The sequence below is a fragment of the Rhipicephalus microplus genome, chromosome 9 (assembly GCF_043290135.1).
Source record: "Rhipicephalus microplus isolate Deutch F79 chromosome 9, USDA_Rmic, whole genome shotgun sequence".
Taxonomy (NCBI): Eukaryota; Metazoa; Arthropoda; class Arachnida; order Ixodida; family Ixodidae; genus Rhipicephalus; species Rhipicephalus microplus.
Window position 1 is genome coordinate 2,589,912 of NC_134708.1, and position 16,745 is coordinate 2,606,656.

Sequence of the window (16,745 nt, forward strand, 5' to 3'; positions counted from 1 at the left end):
GGTTCGGCGCTCACCTGCGCGCGCTAAAAGCAGACCGGTTTGAGAGTATTCAACATGGATGCCCGCAAGAAGCGACGATTGACTGCGATGTCTGTCGCGTTGTGACAAATGAACGAGGAGTGTTATTCTTTCAGGAGAAAAGGTAGTTGCTGGCAGACTGTTCTTTCAACTACATTGTTCCCCACTTGTAGAACTTCTGAACGCGTCTCCCATCCTTTTTTCAGAAGCGGCCCCTCACCGGTGCGCATGCCATCTTGCCCGCCGGTGCCTCCACTCGGCAGCCAGCGGCGCTCTGTCCAAATTAAGTGACGGCGCCGCCAGAAAAGCGAGACAAGAACGGACACGTCCATGTGCGTGATGGCTCGCCGCTTGCGACAGAGGAAGAGAGGAAATGGCATAGGGGAGGAGGCAATGCCGATGTGAAGAGGAAGAGAGGAAAAGCAGGCGCTCATTGGTGGTTTGCTTGCGCGGGAGCCGGCGGCAGCGGCAAAAATAGCCCAGCGAGCGATTTGTTCGGCGGCAGAAATTTCACGACGCTCAGCGGGAGGAAGACCAGAAGGAGAAAAAACTTCATCCCAATAGGGAAAGGTGCGGAGGTGGAGTGTCGGAGGAGCCTATCCAGCGTAGGTCTTCGCTGCCCTCTTGGCCCAATCCTGAGTCAGGTCCTGGACCTCAGGCGCCGAGCGGCACATAGCAGCCTCCCTGCTCCTTACTGTTAATGCGTAGAGGATTAGGTGGTGGGTTACCCCCACATGATATGGTATAGGTTAGCTCTTTGTTGGCAGAAAGTACATAAAGGGGAGGGGTATATCGCAGGGTGTAGAGATGGCGAAAAGATGGGGTAGGAAACGTACGAGTCTGTAACTGGCGGCATAGCATTTCATGGTAGCGTGAAGTTCCATGGTGTAAGGGGGTGGGGTTGCATGGTGCGCTGTAGGCGGTAGTGATTTGTTATATAATGGAAGGTCACAAGACGATCTCTCGTGCGGAAAAAGTTCCGCGTATTCTTAGGCGCCATTAGAGGTCTGCGCTTGGCCCGTCATTCCTCCAAGAGAGGTATGAGCCGCCTCATTACCACTGAATCCCGCATGCACGTTCGTCCATATGATAGCAACATCTTGCGTGGGAGGATGTTTATTAAGAATTGAAAGGGCAATTGGGGAAATGCGACCTGCACTGAAGTTACGTCCGGCAGATTTGGAGTCACTAACAATCATTGTGATATTGGGGATGGATAGACCTAAAGCAATGGCAACCTCCTCTGCCTCCTCTGAAGAGTTGACAGTGATGGGTGCTGTTGTGAGCGCCTTCCCGTTATAATCGACAGCAGAGAGGGCATAGGATGAGAAAAATGGGTATTCTGCCACATCGACATAGAGCACGTCATTGACTCCATGCAATGTTTTTCTGAAGAGCTTTTGCTCTTTGGATTCGACGCTCAGTTTGGTAAGTTGGGTGCATGTCTTTAGAAAGGGACGCTATGAGCAATTGTTTGTGTATGTGATGGGGAATGTTGTATTTAGCATTGGTGATCGAGTGAGGTGAAGTTGATTCGGATAGATGATAAAACCTGGCGGCCTGTGTTAGTGGTCGCGAGCCTAGCCTATTGAGCTGTTAAATGGGCTTCACGGATTTTACACAGAGTATTTATTACTCCTGTGTAGTGGAGTCGTGCGTTATAGGTATAAAGGTGTAATGACACCCAATTTTCGACCATATTATCTGTTGTGTGGGCTGGTCCTTGTGCGTTCACAAACAAGCTGGCGAAATTTCAGCGCATTCGGTCGTGGCGTTAATTTATAGTCGAATATTTTTTTATAAACGAGCGGGCGGCCCAGTGGTCGGGCAACACCGGCGCGCTCGCTATCCGTCACGTAACGAATCGTTTGCTGCGCGAGCTTCTGCATGCTGTGCATTATGGAGGGCAATCGTGTTTCTTCGTCAGCTGCGCTTGCGATCGAGTTGTTTCAACGTTATTTAACGTGTCACTCGAACTGAATGACTTGCAGCGATTGAAGCAATGCCACCGCGTCGCCCATGCTGCGCTATGGGGTGCCAGAGCGTACAAAGAAGGGAGAGTACTGCGTCATTGTTCAAGTTCCCTAAAGCACCCGCCAAACGCAACGCTTGGGAGATCAACGTGCGCAGGAAGGACTGGTGTGCAAGTGGCCCACCTGTTTCGTGCTCTGCGCACTTCACGGCAGACAGCTACTATGCTCACCAGCGTCTTCTCGGCGAGTTCTGTATACCAGCGAAAAAGCCGAGGCAGCGGCCGAACGCTGTGCTGACCGTGTTTTCGCACCGTTCCGTCCTCCAAGTTAAGCGTCGGGGTGCTTTTGATAATCGTCAAAGGGAAGATGTAAGTGCATTTGTCGTTAGCAAGAGCGTTGCATCTGCGTTCGCCCACTCTTCGATGTTTTCTTCGTCGCTCGAGCTGGTGGCAATGGGGTCAAAATCAAAACGCGCAATGTATACGACGTCGTCGCCGCTTCTGCTGCTCGATGAATCGTTGCCCGAATTGTGCGCTGATGATGGTGCCGACGACATGGCGATGGTAACGGTACTGCTTCGCAACACTTGCGGACCACGCGGCAAGCAACACTCGCAACACAGTGAACACATTGACCGCGTGCAGAACGTGCCTTTTAGTAGCAGACGACGGCATTGCTCCCATCGGTTTGTGACGTCACGCACGCCAAGGCAAAATGGCGGTCACTGGTGGTAGGCGGAGTTTACAGCTGAAGACTTCTACGGATAATTTTGGACTAAAATAATCTCTCACAGTAGACTTTTCACACGCGTGCAAGCATATTCGACTTTCTACCTTCGTTTGTGCCGAAAACCGCAAATTGTTGGGTGACCATGTCATGACCCGTTTAAATGCAAGCGCGTATTTGTAAACTCTTCGGAGGAGGCCTATCGGAAAAATTGCCATGGTGGATACTGGAAAACATGGTGGGAGTAGTGGAAATAATAGTGGGCATGGTGGAAAGAATAGTGGGCATGGTGGAAATTATGATGGCTATGGTGGGACGTAGTGGAAAATATGGTGGTTATGCTGGGACATACTGGGTGGTATGGTGTACAGATGATGGGTAACGTGGAAATGATGGTGGAAAGCAGAGGCTAGATAGTGGGCAATAATGGGACACTCTGCCCACCATTGCGATAATGCTGGGAAGCCCTAAGTATATGGTGGGTGGTGCTTATTATGGTGGGTTACATGGTGTACCAAGTTGAGAAACTCTTCCCACCATTGCGATAATGCTGGGAAGCACTAAGCAGATGATGGGTGCTGCTTGTGATGGTGGGCCACATGGTGTACCAAGCTGAGAAGCTCTGCCCACCATCGTGATAATGCTGGGAAGCAGTAAGCAGATGTTGGGTGGGCTTATAATGGCGTGCAATTTATATAGTGTACAAAGCTGGGATCTGTACACTACATGTTCTACCACCATGATTTCCACCAAAGGTTAGGCCTACTGACCGAGCCCGTACAATTGTGTTATCCGTGCTTCCGGGTTTCAGAATACATGATTACGACGATTAAGTATGACAATACTGCGCAGCCATATGGCATCAATTAACCTAAATGACGCATTTTTCATTGTGTATGGTGTCCGCTCAAGAAGCAACAAACATCGATACGATGCGATTAAAGCACTCCCAGAGAACGTAATTAAGTGTCTTCTCACCGACAGCCGCCAGTCACTATCGCCGGCACTTCTCTAGCTTTTGTGCGAGAACTCAGACGTGCAATTCGTGTGCTTGGTGAACCAATATGATAGCGTAATGTTTCCGGCACACTGCATTCGTTTTGGCCAAGCCGTTATGTAGTTGTTGCTTTAGCGAAAGAGCTACAGCATTGCGCTGGCGCGACCGCCCTCTACATTGCGCGAAAAGCATCCAAATACTCAATCAAATAAATTAGGCGGGCGTATCTATGGAATGAGCCTAGAAGCGTCATAAAGCGTGAGCAGATGTCGCCCTTTAGAACGAGCGCGAAACGGATATTAAACTTGGCAGACCCCGCCGGTAAACTGTTGCTGCTCCCCAGTCCACTTGGTTTTTTTTCTTGAAGTTGTGAATTGTAAAAGAAAAAATAGCACTAGTGCCATTAACATAGTGGCAATCGTTACAGGCCGCAGTTGCTTGTGTTTAATAAATGTGCAATATTTAGTAGCAGGTGTAGATCTTGTCTATGTTGTGTACACGACAAACATAACCAAGTTGAACCTTAAGTTTGTATGCTAGCTAAGTCTTTAACACGCAATGAACGTCAAGTTGGTGTGGCGCAGTGCATTCTTTCGTCGGCTCTCACGCGCGTCGGACGCAAGAATCATGTGCTCCGTAGGAGCGGCGTTTGCGGCACATACTAGCCGCGGTAACAGGATGACCGAAGACCAAGACGCAGGATATGAGATTATTTTGCCACCACTGCCCAAGGGACGCGTCGCGCAAAACACCGTGTTTTTACACGGTGATGTGCGCGGCAGACCGTATCGAGTCGAAGATTTCCGAGACGCGCTCGGACCTACAGGACTGCTGCCGGAGGTGTTGGCACTGGGGGCCTACCAGATAAATCATGTCTGGGCGGTCACCATGAACAACGCGGACGCTACGAAACGCTTGCTGGATGTGAAGGAGTTGAAAGTCAAGGGCCGACGCTGCATCATCGTAGACCCCCAGGATCAGCAGGTGCGGCTGCGTCTTCATTGGCTGCTGTACGGCGTCAACGATGAAGACGTGCGAACGGCGTTGGCGGCTTATGGGAAGGTCGTACAAGTAACCAGAGAGAATTGGCGTGTCCAAGGAGTCAGCGACAAGGGTTCAACCACACGGACTGTGCTTCTTAAGCTCAAGAGTGGCGTGAAAGTTGAAGATCTCCCGCATCAAATCAGGGTGGCTGGTGAACTGGCACTTGTGGTTGCACCTGGTCGGCCAATGCAGTGTCTGCGCTGCCAAGGTACCGGCCATGTTAGAAGAGAGTGTAAGGTACCCCGATGCTCGCGTTGTCGGCGGTTCGGCCACAGCGAAGATGCGTGCATGCGCACGTACGCATCGGCTATCGGATCAGCCGAAGGTGACGACACAGCAGAATTGGTGATGGACGTGACCGAGGCTGAAGACGCGGCGAAAGGCGCAGGCGACGCGGTGAACCCTGAACCTTCAACAGGTACAGTTACACCGACTGGTGGTGATGAACCAACAGCCAAAGCAGACATAGCGTCTGGGGAGGTGGTTACTCAAGAGCCAGCCGGCCAAACCGAAGAAGGCTTCACAAGCACCTCATCGAAGGAGCCTGAGCCGGTGGAATTAACCGAACACTCAGTGTCGTGCGAGAGTATCAGTGGTGGGGCGCCAAGCAAAAGACCCCGCGAGCAGTCTGCAGGACGGCGTGAGGCGTCCAGCGAAAAGCAAGAAGAGGGGCCACCTGCGAAGGCGACTTCGTTCAGACGCAGCAGCACAAGGCTGCGTCCCAACCCGATATCGGACAATCACTGGCCACCTTTGTCCTCCAGTGGCACGGGTCCACCTGGAGGCTCCGAAGATGTCTAGCTCTATGCTAGACGCCGAAGGTAAGCACCATGCCCCGGGCTAACTTCTTCACTGTGTAGACATGGCTGTTGCACCGAAACTTAGAGTGGCAACGTTAAATGTTCGAGGTCTCGCCGCCAAGCGGAAACAGAGCCAAGTCTACAGGCTACTTGTGGATCATGATCTGGATGTACTAGCTGTACAAGAAACAAAAGTAGACGGTGAGGAGGAGACCCGGGGCATGGTGCTGAGGTTTACGGCGCGTTACCACGCAGTTGTAAGTCAAGCAATAGGCACGTCTGCAGGCTGCGTTTTGTTCATTAAGAAGTTACCGGGTCTGGTAGTGCAAGATACCTTTTCTTGCCCGTCTGGTAGATTGGTTTCCTGTGATTTAGTATTCAATGAATGTCAGTGGCGTATAGTGTGTATTTATGCACCAACCATTTGCGAGGAGCGAGCAATGTTTTTTTCCAGCCTAAAGCAGCACTTCACTTTGGAAAGGAAATATGTATTACTGGGTGATTTTAACTGCGTCCTCAATGGGCGAGATCGAGCGAACGGACGCGCCATTTACGATAAAAGTAGTAGGACGCTAGCGGACGTAGTTACTGAATTCGAGTTAGAAGACACGGGCAGCTGTATGGAGGGAACGCGGGATGTGCGTTTCACACATTTTCAGGGGAATAGCCATGCGCGTCTTGATCGCATTTACGTGTCGCTTGAATTAATAGCCCACTGTAAGACATATGCTGTCTACCCAATACACTTCAGTGATCATTGTTTAGTTAAATGTGATATGGGAGAGAAAACAAAAGGTGGAACTTTCTCATGGGAGCTGTGGAAGATGAATTCCACTTTGATCACTGACGAGTATTTCTTAGATCAGGTTATGAACTGTATCAATGAAATAAAAATGGATGATGAAGTTAAACTTGCAGAACAATGGGAACAGTTCAAGCAGCGAATAAAAATAAAAGCTATTGATCGGTCTTGCGCATTGAGTTACGAAAGGAAAAAGAAAGAAAAAGAACTCCGAAAGACTTTGGAAAGACTAATAGACTTGGAGTGCAAACAACCGGGAGAGTATAAAATTGACATACGCAATATTAAGCAGAAACTTGCTCTGTTTGACGAGGAACGCTACCGCGGTGCTCTCGTCCGTGCTAGGGCTGAGGCATTAGCGGCTGGAGAGACGCCGACCAAAAGAGCGTTAGGCGTGGAGAAAACGAACGCTCGACGGAATCATATCGAAAAAATAGAGAAGGACGGTCACGAAGTAACCGATACGGATAGCATTTTATCCGTATTTTCAAGTCATTTTGAAACCCTTTTTGCGTGTAGACAGGTAAACCTAGAAAGATTTAAAGACGAATATTTAGGACGCATGCCGCAAGTGAATTAGGAAGTGAAAAACGCTTTGGAATTATCTATATCTGCATCTGAAGTTGAACGGGCGATTGATAAGTTAAATCCCGGGAAATCCCCAGGACCAGATGGTCTTTGTGCCAAGTGGTACAAATGTTTTAAAAGTGAATTGTCTTCAATACTTGCGGGCGTATTTAATGAGGCATATCAGGAAAAGAAATTACCACCATCCTTTGGTGAATCGCGTACCGTTCTGATTCCGAAAACAGACGAGGTTGAAAAGCTCAGGCACGTCACAGCGTACAGGCCAATCGCACTGACAAATGTAGACTACAAAATATTAATGAAAATTTTGGCAGCTAGACTTCAGTCAGTTATAAAAGATATCGTTGGTCCACACCAAACGTGTGGAATCAAAGGGCGGTCAATAGCTACAAATGTTCATAAAATGCGATCCGTGCTCGAATGTGTTGACACCAGTCAAGCTCGTGTGGCCATACTTCAGCTGGATCTGGAGAAAGCGTTTGATTGCGTTGCCCACGCTCTTTTGTTTGCAGTATTGGAGCACATTAATGTTGGTAAGATAATTATTGACGGAGTAGCCATGGCATACCGGAATGGTAGTACGAGACTAATTATTAACAAGACATTGGGCCCCCCCATTAGAATTGAGCGCTCAGTGCGTCAAGGTTGCCCTGTTAGTCCACTTTTGTTTTGCATCTATATTGAAACTTTATGTAGGTCGATATTGCAGAATGACATCATTAATGGGTTTAGAGTACAATCTTTAGAGGTCAAGCTACTCGCATACGCTGATGATGTTGCTATTTGTAGCACTTCCTATGTAGGTATTGAAGAATCAATCAGAGTTTCTAAATCTTTCGCCGAAGTTACAGGAAGCCACATAAACTGGGGTAAATGCCTCGGCTTCTGGCATGGATATTGGCCTTCAACACCAGAATTGTTTGCAGCAATTAAATGGACAAGAACGCCAGTTAAATATCTCGGAGTACCGCTTGAGTCATACAAAAGTACTGATGAATATTGGGCACAGCAAACGAAAGAAATTAAAGAGAAAGCGAATAGGTGGAATGCAACCTATCTGTCCATGTTTGCAAGGGCTACTGCATGCAACTGGTTTTTTGTGTCAAAGCTGTGGTATGTGATGCAAGTGTTGTACTGTTCCCGGGTCAATGTGCAAAAATTACATCGAGTGTTTGCAGTATTTGTGTGGGGTTCTAACTGGGAAAGGTGCAGTCGCACGAATTTGTTTAGACGGGTGAAGTGTGGAGGCCTTGGGCTAGGACATCTGTTTATCAAGCAGTTAGTAAATAGGTTTTTCTTTTTTCGCGAGACAAGAGATCCTTTCCTACTAACAGTGTGTCAAACAAGACTAAGTAGACTGTTGCCCGAGTTTGTTGTGAGCACTCATGTTACCACAGGGGCTGTGCAAGGATACATGAAGGAAGTTGTGGCCAGCGTGCGGTTTTTGTGTGTTCGGTTTTCAACTGACTACCTGTGGTCTGTTGGAAAGAAAAAACTGTACAAGGATTTATGTGACACGATGCTCCCCATCCCATTGTACAGAGCGCTATATACAGCACGCAAGGGCCAGAATGTACTTAAACGAGTTAAAAAAATGCCAGCAGCTCCAAGTGCGAAAACGTTCTTTTTCAAATTACACACTGGAACACTTCCTGTAAGAACCTTCCTAGAGGAGCGTGGGTTTTATATGCCTTGGGGATCTCACTGTCTGATCTGTAAGAAACCGGAAACTATTGACCATGTTTTTCTGCACTGTTGGGAAGGAGTTTATTTTTGGGACGTATTACAAAGGACAATCAAAAAAGAGTTCCCGTTAGATCCTCATGGGATCAGGTATTTGGATATAGAGAATGATGATGGATTACCTTTCGATTTTATTATGATGACTGCCTTGCACAGTATATGGCGCTCTAGAATGGCTGGATTTCATTGTGACCCAGACAGAAGACCAGCAAGAGAGTATTTTAAAGAAAGCATCTCAAGATTACTCGAGGTAGTAAGAACAGATGAATGTGTACCTTTGTGGGTAGAAAGGGTAGAAGCCCTACTGACCATGAAGGAATTCTAGAACGTGATGTGTTATAGTAATGCTTGACGGGCTTAGTTATTTTCCAGTTTTTTGTATTGCTCAATGTGAATTGTAATATATTAAGCGTAGCAACCCGCATGTGAAGTTTACCGGAAATAAAGAAAAAAAAATGGTGTGGCGCAGTGGTTAGCGTCTTCGAATGGGAATCCGCAGGTTGCAAGTTCGATCCTCCCTGGCGCCGTATTTTTTTTTTTACGGGACGGGTGTTTTTTATACCGTTTTTATAGAATTCTTTTTTATTTTTTTCTGGCAGCTCGTCACGGTAATTCTGACGTCATTTCGCGCTCAAGTGTTGCCGGCACTGCAGCACCCATCATACCCACCATGCGCCATGGTGGGCGTTTCCCACCATTCACCCACTACATTAATCCACTATAATGGTGGGTGGTGGTTTCCACCATGCCCACCATTCGTTTTTTTCCAATAGGGGGGTGTTGATGAATTCCTCCTCTGCTACTTTAAAGTGAAGGTAAGTGAGTGTAATCACAAAAGCTTGTATCACACGAAGTAGCTCTGACTCTCGGAGCCCTCCATTTTCCCCTGAGATTCTTCCTATCGTTCTTAGGGTGTTTTCAACGGTATTGCGTAGATTTGAGTGCGTGAGTATTGAGTCCGTTGTTTCGGATAAATAAACCTAGCACACGAATGCGTGATACTCTAGGAATGAGGCACCCATTTATCTGAAATTCGATCATTGAAACGTGTTTTTTCCGATGATGAGTTGGTAGAAGGAGTAACTCTAATTTAGTCGAGATACAATATAGTTTCATCCGAGATGTTAGTGCTGATATTATGTCTACAGCTGTTTGTAGGGTGTCTTGAATGTGTCGATCTGAGCCTCCTTTCACCCATAAGGTGATATAATCGGCATATATGGATAAGTTCAAGTCAGGGATACGTTGAAGAGTGGTGGGTATAGGTAGCATAGCCAGGCTCAAAAGAATTAGAGAGAGTACTCACCCTAGAGGCGTTCCGAAGCTGCCTAGGTGAGGAATGTTCTGGTCCTAATGTTAATGTAGCCGTGTGGTATGTGAGGAAGCTTCTGATGTAAGAGTACATTTTAGGGCCACAAGAAATGCAGTTGAGGCCAGCGTATATAGCTGAGTGGGCTACGTTATTGAATGCTCCATGTATGTTCAGACCAAAGATCGCCTGAGTATCATCGCTCCGGTTAAGAGTTATGATGTCGTGTTGAAGGTGAAGCACTGCATTTTGCGCCGAAAGTGAGGCTCCAAAGCGAATTATTTCTTCAGACTGTAGTCCATTATCCTTCCCGTGTCTCTGGAGGCGTGCAAGCACAACATGCTCCGTAGTCTTTCCTAGACACGATTTTAAGGAAATGGGCCCCAGATTTTCTATTAAGAGAGCTTTGTTCAGTTTAGGCATAAATATGATTCTGGCATCTTTCCACGAAGGTGAAAGGGTGCCCGTGTCAAAGCAGTCGTTAAAGTACTCAGTCGAAGCTTTAATAGAAATAGGGTGAATATTTCTAAGTAATTCTGATTTCTGAGTGGGCATGGAACTTCGGCAAAGATGTACACGCATCTGACACCCTTCTGTTATATTGTGCAGATCTCGACCGTCACAGCCTCATCTACCGGTTCTTTTCCCGGAGCCGCGTCTGCGCACCCGGTGGCGTTCCTGGACGCGCGCTTCAGCCAAGCCATGCGATCACCTGACTTTCCCGCTTGCCGGCCTTGCGGATTGCGCGTTCGTGAATGCCTGCCGGTGCTCGACCCCCCACAGCTGTCAGCTTCGACGGACGCATCAACTGGCAGCTGTATAAGGAGCTGGATCTTCGGCCGCCCCTTTGGTAGGCATGGGACTTCGGCAAAGATGTGCACGCATCTGGCACCCTTCTGTTATGTTGTGCTGATTTCGACCGTCATTGCCTCATCTACCAGTCTTTTTCCCGGAGCCGCGTCTGCGCACCCAGTAGCGTTCTTGGACACGCGCTTCAATCAAACCATGCGATCACCTGACTTTCCCGCTTGCCAGCCTTCCGGTTTGCGCGTTCGTGAATGCCTGCCGGTGCTCGACCCCCCACAGCTGTCAGCTTCGACGGACGCATCAACTGGCAGCTGTATAAGGAGCTGGATCTTCGGCCGCCCCTTTGGTAGGCATGGGACTTCGGCAAAGATGTGCACGCATCTGGCACCCTTCTGTTATGTTGTGCTGATTTCGACCGTCATTGCCTCATCTACCAGTCTTTTTCCCGGAGCCGCGTCTGCGCACCCGGTAGCGTTCCTGGACACGCGCTTCAATCAAACCATACGATCACCTGACTTTCCCGCTTGCCAGCCTTCCGGTTTGCGCGTTCGTGAATGCCTGCCGGTGCTCGACCCCCCACAGTTATCAGCATCGACGGATGCATCAACTGGCAGCTATATAAGGAGCTGGATCTTCGGCCGCCCCTTTAGTGGGCATGGAACTTCGGCAAAGATGTACACGCATCTGACACCCTTCTGTTATATTGTGCAGGTTAGTTCACCGGTTTCCCTCTATGCTAAAAAAACAAACAACATTTGTTTGCTGATGCTTCCATGCCCACAAGTTTTGCTTATGTCCATTTGTGAGTGCGTTCATGTCGTTAGGCTTCTGGCTATGTCCGGCGATGTTGAGGAAAACCCGGACCCGCCAAAAGAAGATACGGGGAATCAATACAACGAGTTAATCTCGTTGATTAAGGGGCTGCACTCTAAGATAGACGCAAAACACGGAGAACTTATGGAATCCATTAACGAAGTTAGAGAAGCGCAAGTGTCTCTTGAACAAAAAGTGGCAGAATTAGACAACCGATTATGCGCAGTTGAGGAATGTGTCCGGGTCTCAGACAGCGAGCCGAATCGTCAACGGGTACCGGAGGTACTTTCGGTTAACAAGCGTCTTGACGAACTTGAAGATCGTTCTCGCCGAGAAAACTTGATTTTTTATGGAATAGAAGATTGCGATTCGGAAACGTGGGCGCAATCAGAAGAAAAAATTTGCCAAATCCTCAATGAAACTCTGAAGCTAAACTTGGGAAGTAGCCACGACCGCATATCCCGCGCGCACAGGCTAGGCAGATTCGTAGTTGGCAAATCTCGACCAGTGATCGTAAAATTTGCTTCTTGTAAGTTCCGAGAAAGCATACTGCAGTCTAGAAGTAGTTTTCGCGAGTCTCATGTGTCAATCAGCGAGGATTTCTGCCGCGCAACAAGAAGCGTGCGCAAGAAGCTTTTTGAATTCGGCAGGGCGAGTGGCGAGAAGTATACCGTCAAATACAATAAGCTTTACATCAACAAAAAGTGCTTTGTGTACTCTCCGGTGACCGACAGCGTTTGTGAGCTGCATACAAATGCGCAGAACTCATCAGAAGCTTCGTCCTCCGCTACGCATGCCGACGAAGATACGCTCTTATCCTAACAAAGTTCACCCCTCGGCTACTTATCGTAACTACTCAGTTTTATATTCTAACGTACGAAGTGTTCTTAACAAACGGGATGCATTATCTTCAATTTTTGATGACTGCGCCGCCGATGTTGTAGTGTTAACGGAAACCTGGCTTACCCCTAACATTGCAAGTGTAGAGCTGTTCGATTGTGAAAATAATTATACCATTTACAGATGTGATAGAGAAGAATCGCCAGGAGGTGGTGTACTTATAGCCGTAGCTGATTATATAGTTTCTAGCCATATAGTAATAGCATCACCTTTAGAATTTGTCTGTGTTTCCCTCCATGTCAACTATCAAAATGTCATATTTTGTGGCTGTTACCGCCCTCCGAGTGCGACGCCAGAGTTTTGCGAGCAACTGCATGATGCTTTGAATGATATTGTCAAAAGGCACCCGCATACACCTGTTTTTATTCTAGGCGATTTTAACTACCCGAAAATAAACTGGTCACTTCCTTCCTGTTCATTAAGCTCACTTTCAGCCGACAGTTAACATTTCGTGGAACTGTGCGAAGACTTTAACCTTACCCAACTCGTAACGCAACCAGCAAGAATGGGCCCCAATTCATCAAATGTTCTTGATCTGATTCTCACCACTGTACCTGATCTTGTCCATTCTATTTCATATATCCCAGGCATAAGTGACCATTGTTTCGTGCACTTCAATCTAACAGGTTCTTTAAGGCGTCGGTCAAACAATTGCAAAACAATAAGAGACTACTCACGCGGCGATTATGACTCAATCAACAGTGAACTCGAATCGAATTTTGAGAGCTTTGCTGATGGCCTCTTTGATCGCAGCGTCCAACAAAACTGGAACTTGTTCAAAATGAAAGTTGAATCTTTAATCACGCGATACAATCCCACATACGTTATCAAGGGTCGCCAACGCCCCCCTTGGTTCTCAACTGACTTAAAAAAATTGCGGAATAAAAAGAAACGGTTGTTCCGTCAGGCAAAGCAGACTAATTCGCTAGCCCGTTGGCACGTGTACAAATCTGTCCTTTCCGAATACAGAGCAGCTATCAAGGAAGCCAAGCGCGTTTTTCTTAATGATACCCTTCCTTCAATTCTTGTAACCAACCCTTCTAAGTTTTGGAAAACTGTTAAACATAGGGAAAAGATAAACATTTCGCTTACGAACTCAGATGGGCAGCCAGTTCGCTGTGAAGAGTGTTGCATTGCATTAAATGATTTTTTTGTTACTTCTTTTTCAAGTTGTTCTGCTTCTGCGTTGCCGCAAATGCCTAGTCGTGATTTTTTACCCATGTATCCTGTTACCGTTGATGCCGTTGGAGTGCAAAATTTAATTCACAAGCTTAAGTTATCCTCTTCTTGTGGCGTAGATGAAATCAACTCAAAGTTTCTAAAAAACACTGCATTGTATTCATCAATTTACTTGTCCTTAATCTTTTCGCAATCTATTCAGACCTCCACTTTGCCGCTTGACTGGAAGGTGGGGAAGGTGGTCCCTCTGCACAAATCTGGTAACACACAGTCTCTTCTCAATTACAGACCAATTTTCCTAACCTGTGTTCCTTGTAAAATGTTAGAACATATAATTTACTCCAACCTTGTCTCATTCCTAGAATCAACTTCTTTTTTTACTCCCTACCAGCACGGATTCCGAAAAAGTTACTCATGTGAAACCCAACTTCTTTATTTTACTAATGACATAGGATCGGCTTTAGATCGCGGCTCACTTGTGCATTGCATTTTTCTTGACTTTCAAAAAGCTTTCGATAAAGTACCTCACCAATTACTCCTCCTGAAAATTAGTGCCTTAAACATTGACCCGAACATTCTTAAATGGATTGAATGCTTTCTGACTAATCGCACTCAGTTTGTAACAACTAATGGCTATAACTCACCTCTTTCTAAAGTAACATCCGGCGTACCCCAAGGTTCCGTATTAGGCCCTTTACTCTTTCTTATATATATTAATGATCTCCCAGACAGCATTAACTCCGCTATAAGGTTATTTGCAGATGATTGTGTAATTTACCGCGAAATAAACAATGAATATGATAACCAATTTCTACAGTCAGACCTTGACACTGTCTCAACCTGGTGCAATAAATGGCTTATGACTCTCAACTCTAACAAATCTAAATGCATGTCAATAACCCGGCGATCTATTTCTCCCCCCTGTACCTACAGAATTAACGCCGTTCCCCTCCAGCATGTCTCTTCATATAAGTACCTCGGCGTTTACATTACCAACAATCTATCTTGGCACACGCATGTTACCTACATCTGTAATAACGCTAACCGAACGCTAGGATACTTACGCCGCAACTTTTCTCGCGCTCCGCTGTCCCTCAAAATTCTATTATACCGATCACTAATTCGCCCAAAGCTTGAGTACGCGTCCGCTATATGGGATCCCGTGCAGCAAAATTTAATTAACGCGTTAGAATCTGTTCAGAACCGCTCAGTTCGGTTCATTTGTTCTAATTATTCCCGTACTGCTAGCATATCAGAAATGAAATCTAACCTTGACCTACCCAATTTAACTGTCCGGAGGAAACTGGCGCGACTGCATTTTTTTCATAAGATATTTTTTCACAATCCATCAATGAAGCGAGACCTCATTTCACAACCGTCATACCACTCATCGCGCATTGATCACCAGCATAAGGTTGCCATTCCGTTTTGCCGCACCAAATTCTTTTCAGCAGCCTTCTTACCGAAAACAGCCGCCGATTGGAACCACCTTCCCTCTTCCGTTGTATCAATAACAGACCCTTTGTTATTCAAGACTGCAATTTCTCAGCAATGCTTGCAACTATACGCAGTTTCCATTATCTATCTTTGTCTTGTATGTGCTTGAATTCTTATACATTTTTAGTTGACTTATGTTGCCTTCCTGATTTGCGCATCTGATACTTGTTTCTTTATTTTGTCTTTTTTTCTTGTGTGTTATATATGTTGTGCCCACCCCCTCTGTAATGCCCTACGGGCCCTGAGGGTATTCTAATAAATAAATAAATAAATAAATAAATAAATAAATAAATAAATAAATAAATAAATAAATAAATAAATAAATAAATTTGTTGTCAACGCGGTCGGGGCCTGCCGACGACGTGGTACGGAGTGTTGCGAGGGCGTGCCTAACTTCCGCTTCCGTTATTGGTGCATCTAATGACTCGTTAGGTTTCCCTGTACAAGATGGTATAGAATCCTTGTGTAATTGAGGTAAATGCAACGCGCGAAGGTTATCGAAAAGCTGTCCTAAATGGTCACTGTGCTCGCGTAACAGTTTGGTGATAGCGTGGTAGTGTCGTGCGTGAGAAGGGTTGGTATCTAGCAGATGTCTGAGCTAGTTGCCACGTTCGTTTACTGCGAAGGTGGTGATGCATTCCTTCACAAAGCTGACCCCATTGTTTCGCCCCCAAGTGAGTCGCGTATCGTTCGATTTGTTGGTCTAGCTTAGATATCCTAATGCGGAGTTTCCTGTTGTGGCGCTGGTGTTTCCACCATCGTAGAAGTCACTGTTTTGCTTCCCACATATGGAGAAGCTTGGAGTCGAGAGTAGTTATCGGGGTGTCGGGGCGTCGGGGCGTAGAGTTTTCGTGTGAATTTCAACATCTTTCTGAAGCTGTTGAGTCCACTCGGTAAGGTCTGCAATACGTAAGGGAGCGGTGCTGTTGCGGGTCTGTCTAAATTTGTCCCATTCTGTGAGCATCAGTGGTTCAGGTGCAATGGGCCTGTGTTTTAGTTGTAAAGTAATGCTAATAATGTAATGATCACTGCCAAGATTAGTTCGGGTGTTAGTTAGTCCAAACCATTGTGGGGGCATTGTGAGTGAGGGTAAGATCGGATGTATTTTTGTTCACACTGTTCCCCAAACGAGTAGGCTCCTCCGAATCGTTGTGCAGTGTAAAACGATGTCCCTGAATATGGGACCAGAGGGCCCTTCCTTTCGGCGTAGATGTAGTGCAACTCCACGCTGGGTGGGAGGCGTTGAAATCCCCCGCTATTAGGAGGGTGCGTTTGCCTGCCGAGGATGTATCTCAGGCGAATAGGGATTCGAAGCGCTGGCTTTTCTCTTGTGGTCTAATATATAAGTTGAGCATGTATAAGAATGGTGAGTTAAGTTTATGAGGTAGTATTTGGAGAAAGTAGTGCTCAATGTCGATATCAGCCAATTTTGAATAGGTAACTGTAAGGTGTTTCTGAGTGAAGACTGCAGTTTTTAGTTTGGTATATCAGCCGGGTTTAGATGCGCTATATAACCTGGCAGCTGCACAACACCATTTGTTTCTTGTAA

At 46.6% G+C, this 16,745-nt stretch overlaps 2 protein-coding genes across 4 annotated transcripts in view; one reads left to right on the forward strand and one right to left on the reverse strand.

Annotated features, from left to right (window-relative positions):
- LOC142771484 (bile acid-sensitive ion channel-like) overlaps nucleotides 1-16,745 on the reverse strand; it is a 177,267-nt gene that overhangs the window by 114,974 nt on the left and 45,548 nt on the right. The window lies entirely within an intron of this gene.
- Nucleotides 895-16,745, forward strand: part of LOC142771486 (uncharacterized) — a 35,054-nt gene continuing 19,203 nt past the window's right edge. The window contains exons 1-2 of one of the 2 annotated variants that reach the window (XM_075872974.1): nucleotides 895-11,518; nucleotides 13,902-13,959. In XM_075872974.1, the coding sequence (XP_075729089.1) occupies nucleotides 4,273-5,559 (1,287 nt within the window). In that variant the 5' untranslated portion in view covers nucleotides 895-4,272 and the 3' untranslated portion in view covers nucleotides 5,560-11,518; nucleotides 13,902-13,959. The remainder of the gene's footprint in view (nucleotides 11,519-13,901; nucleotides 13,960-16,745) is intronic. The other variant, XM_075872975.1, reaches the window with a different exon arrangement.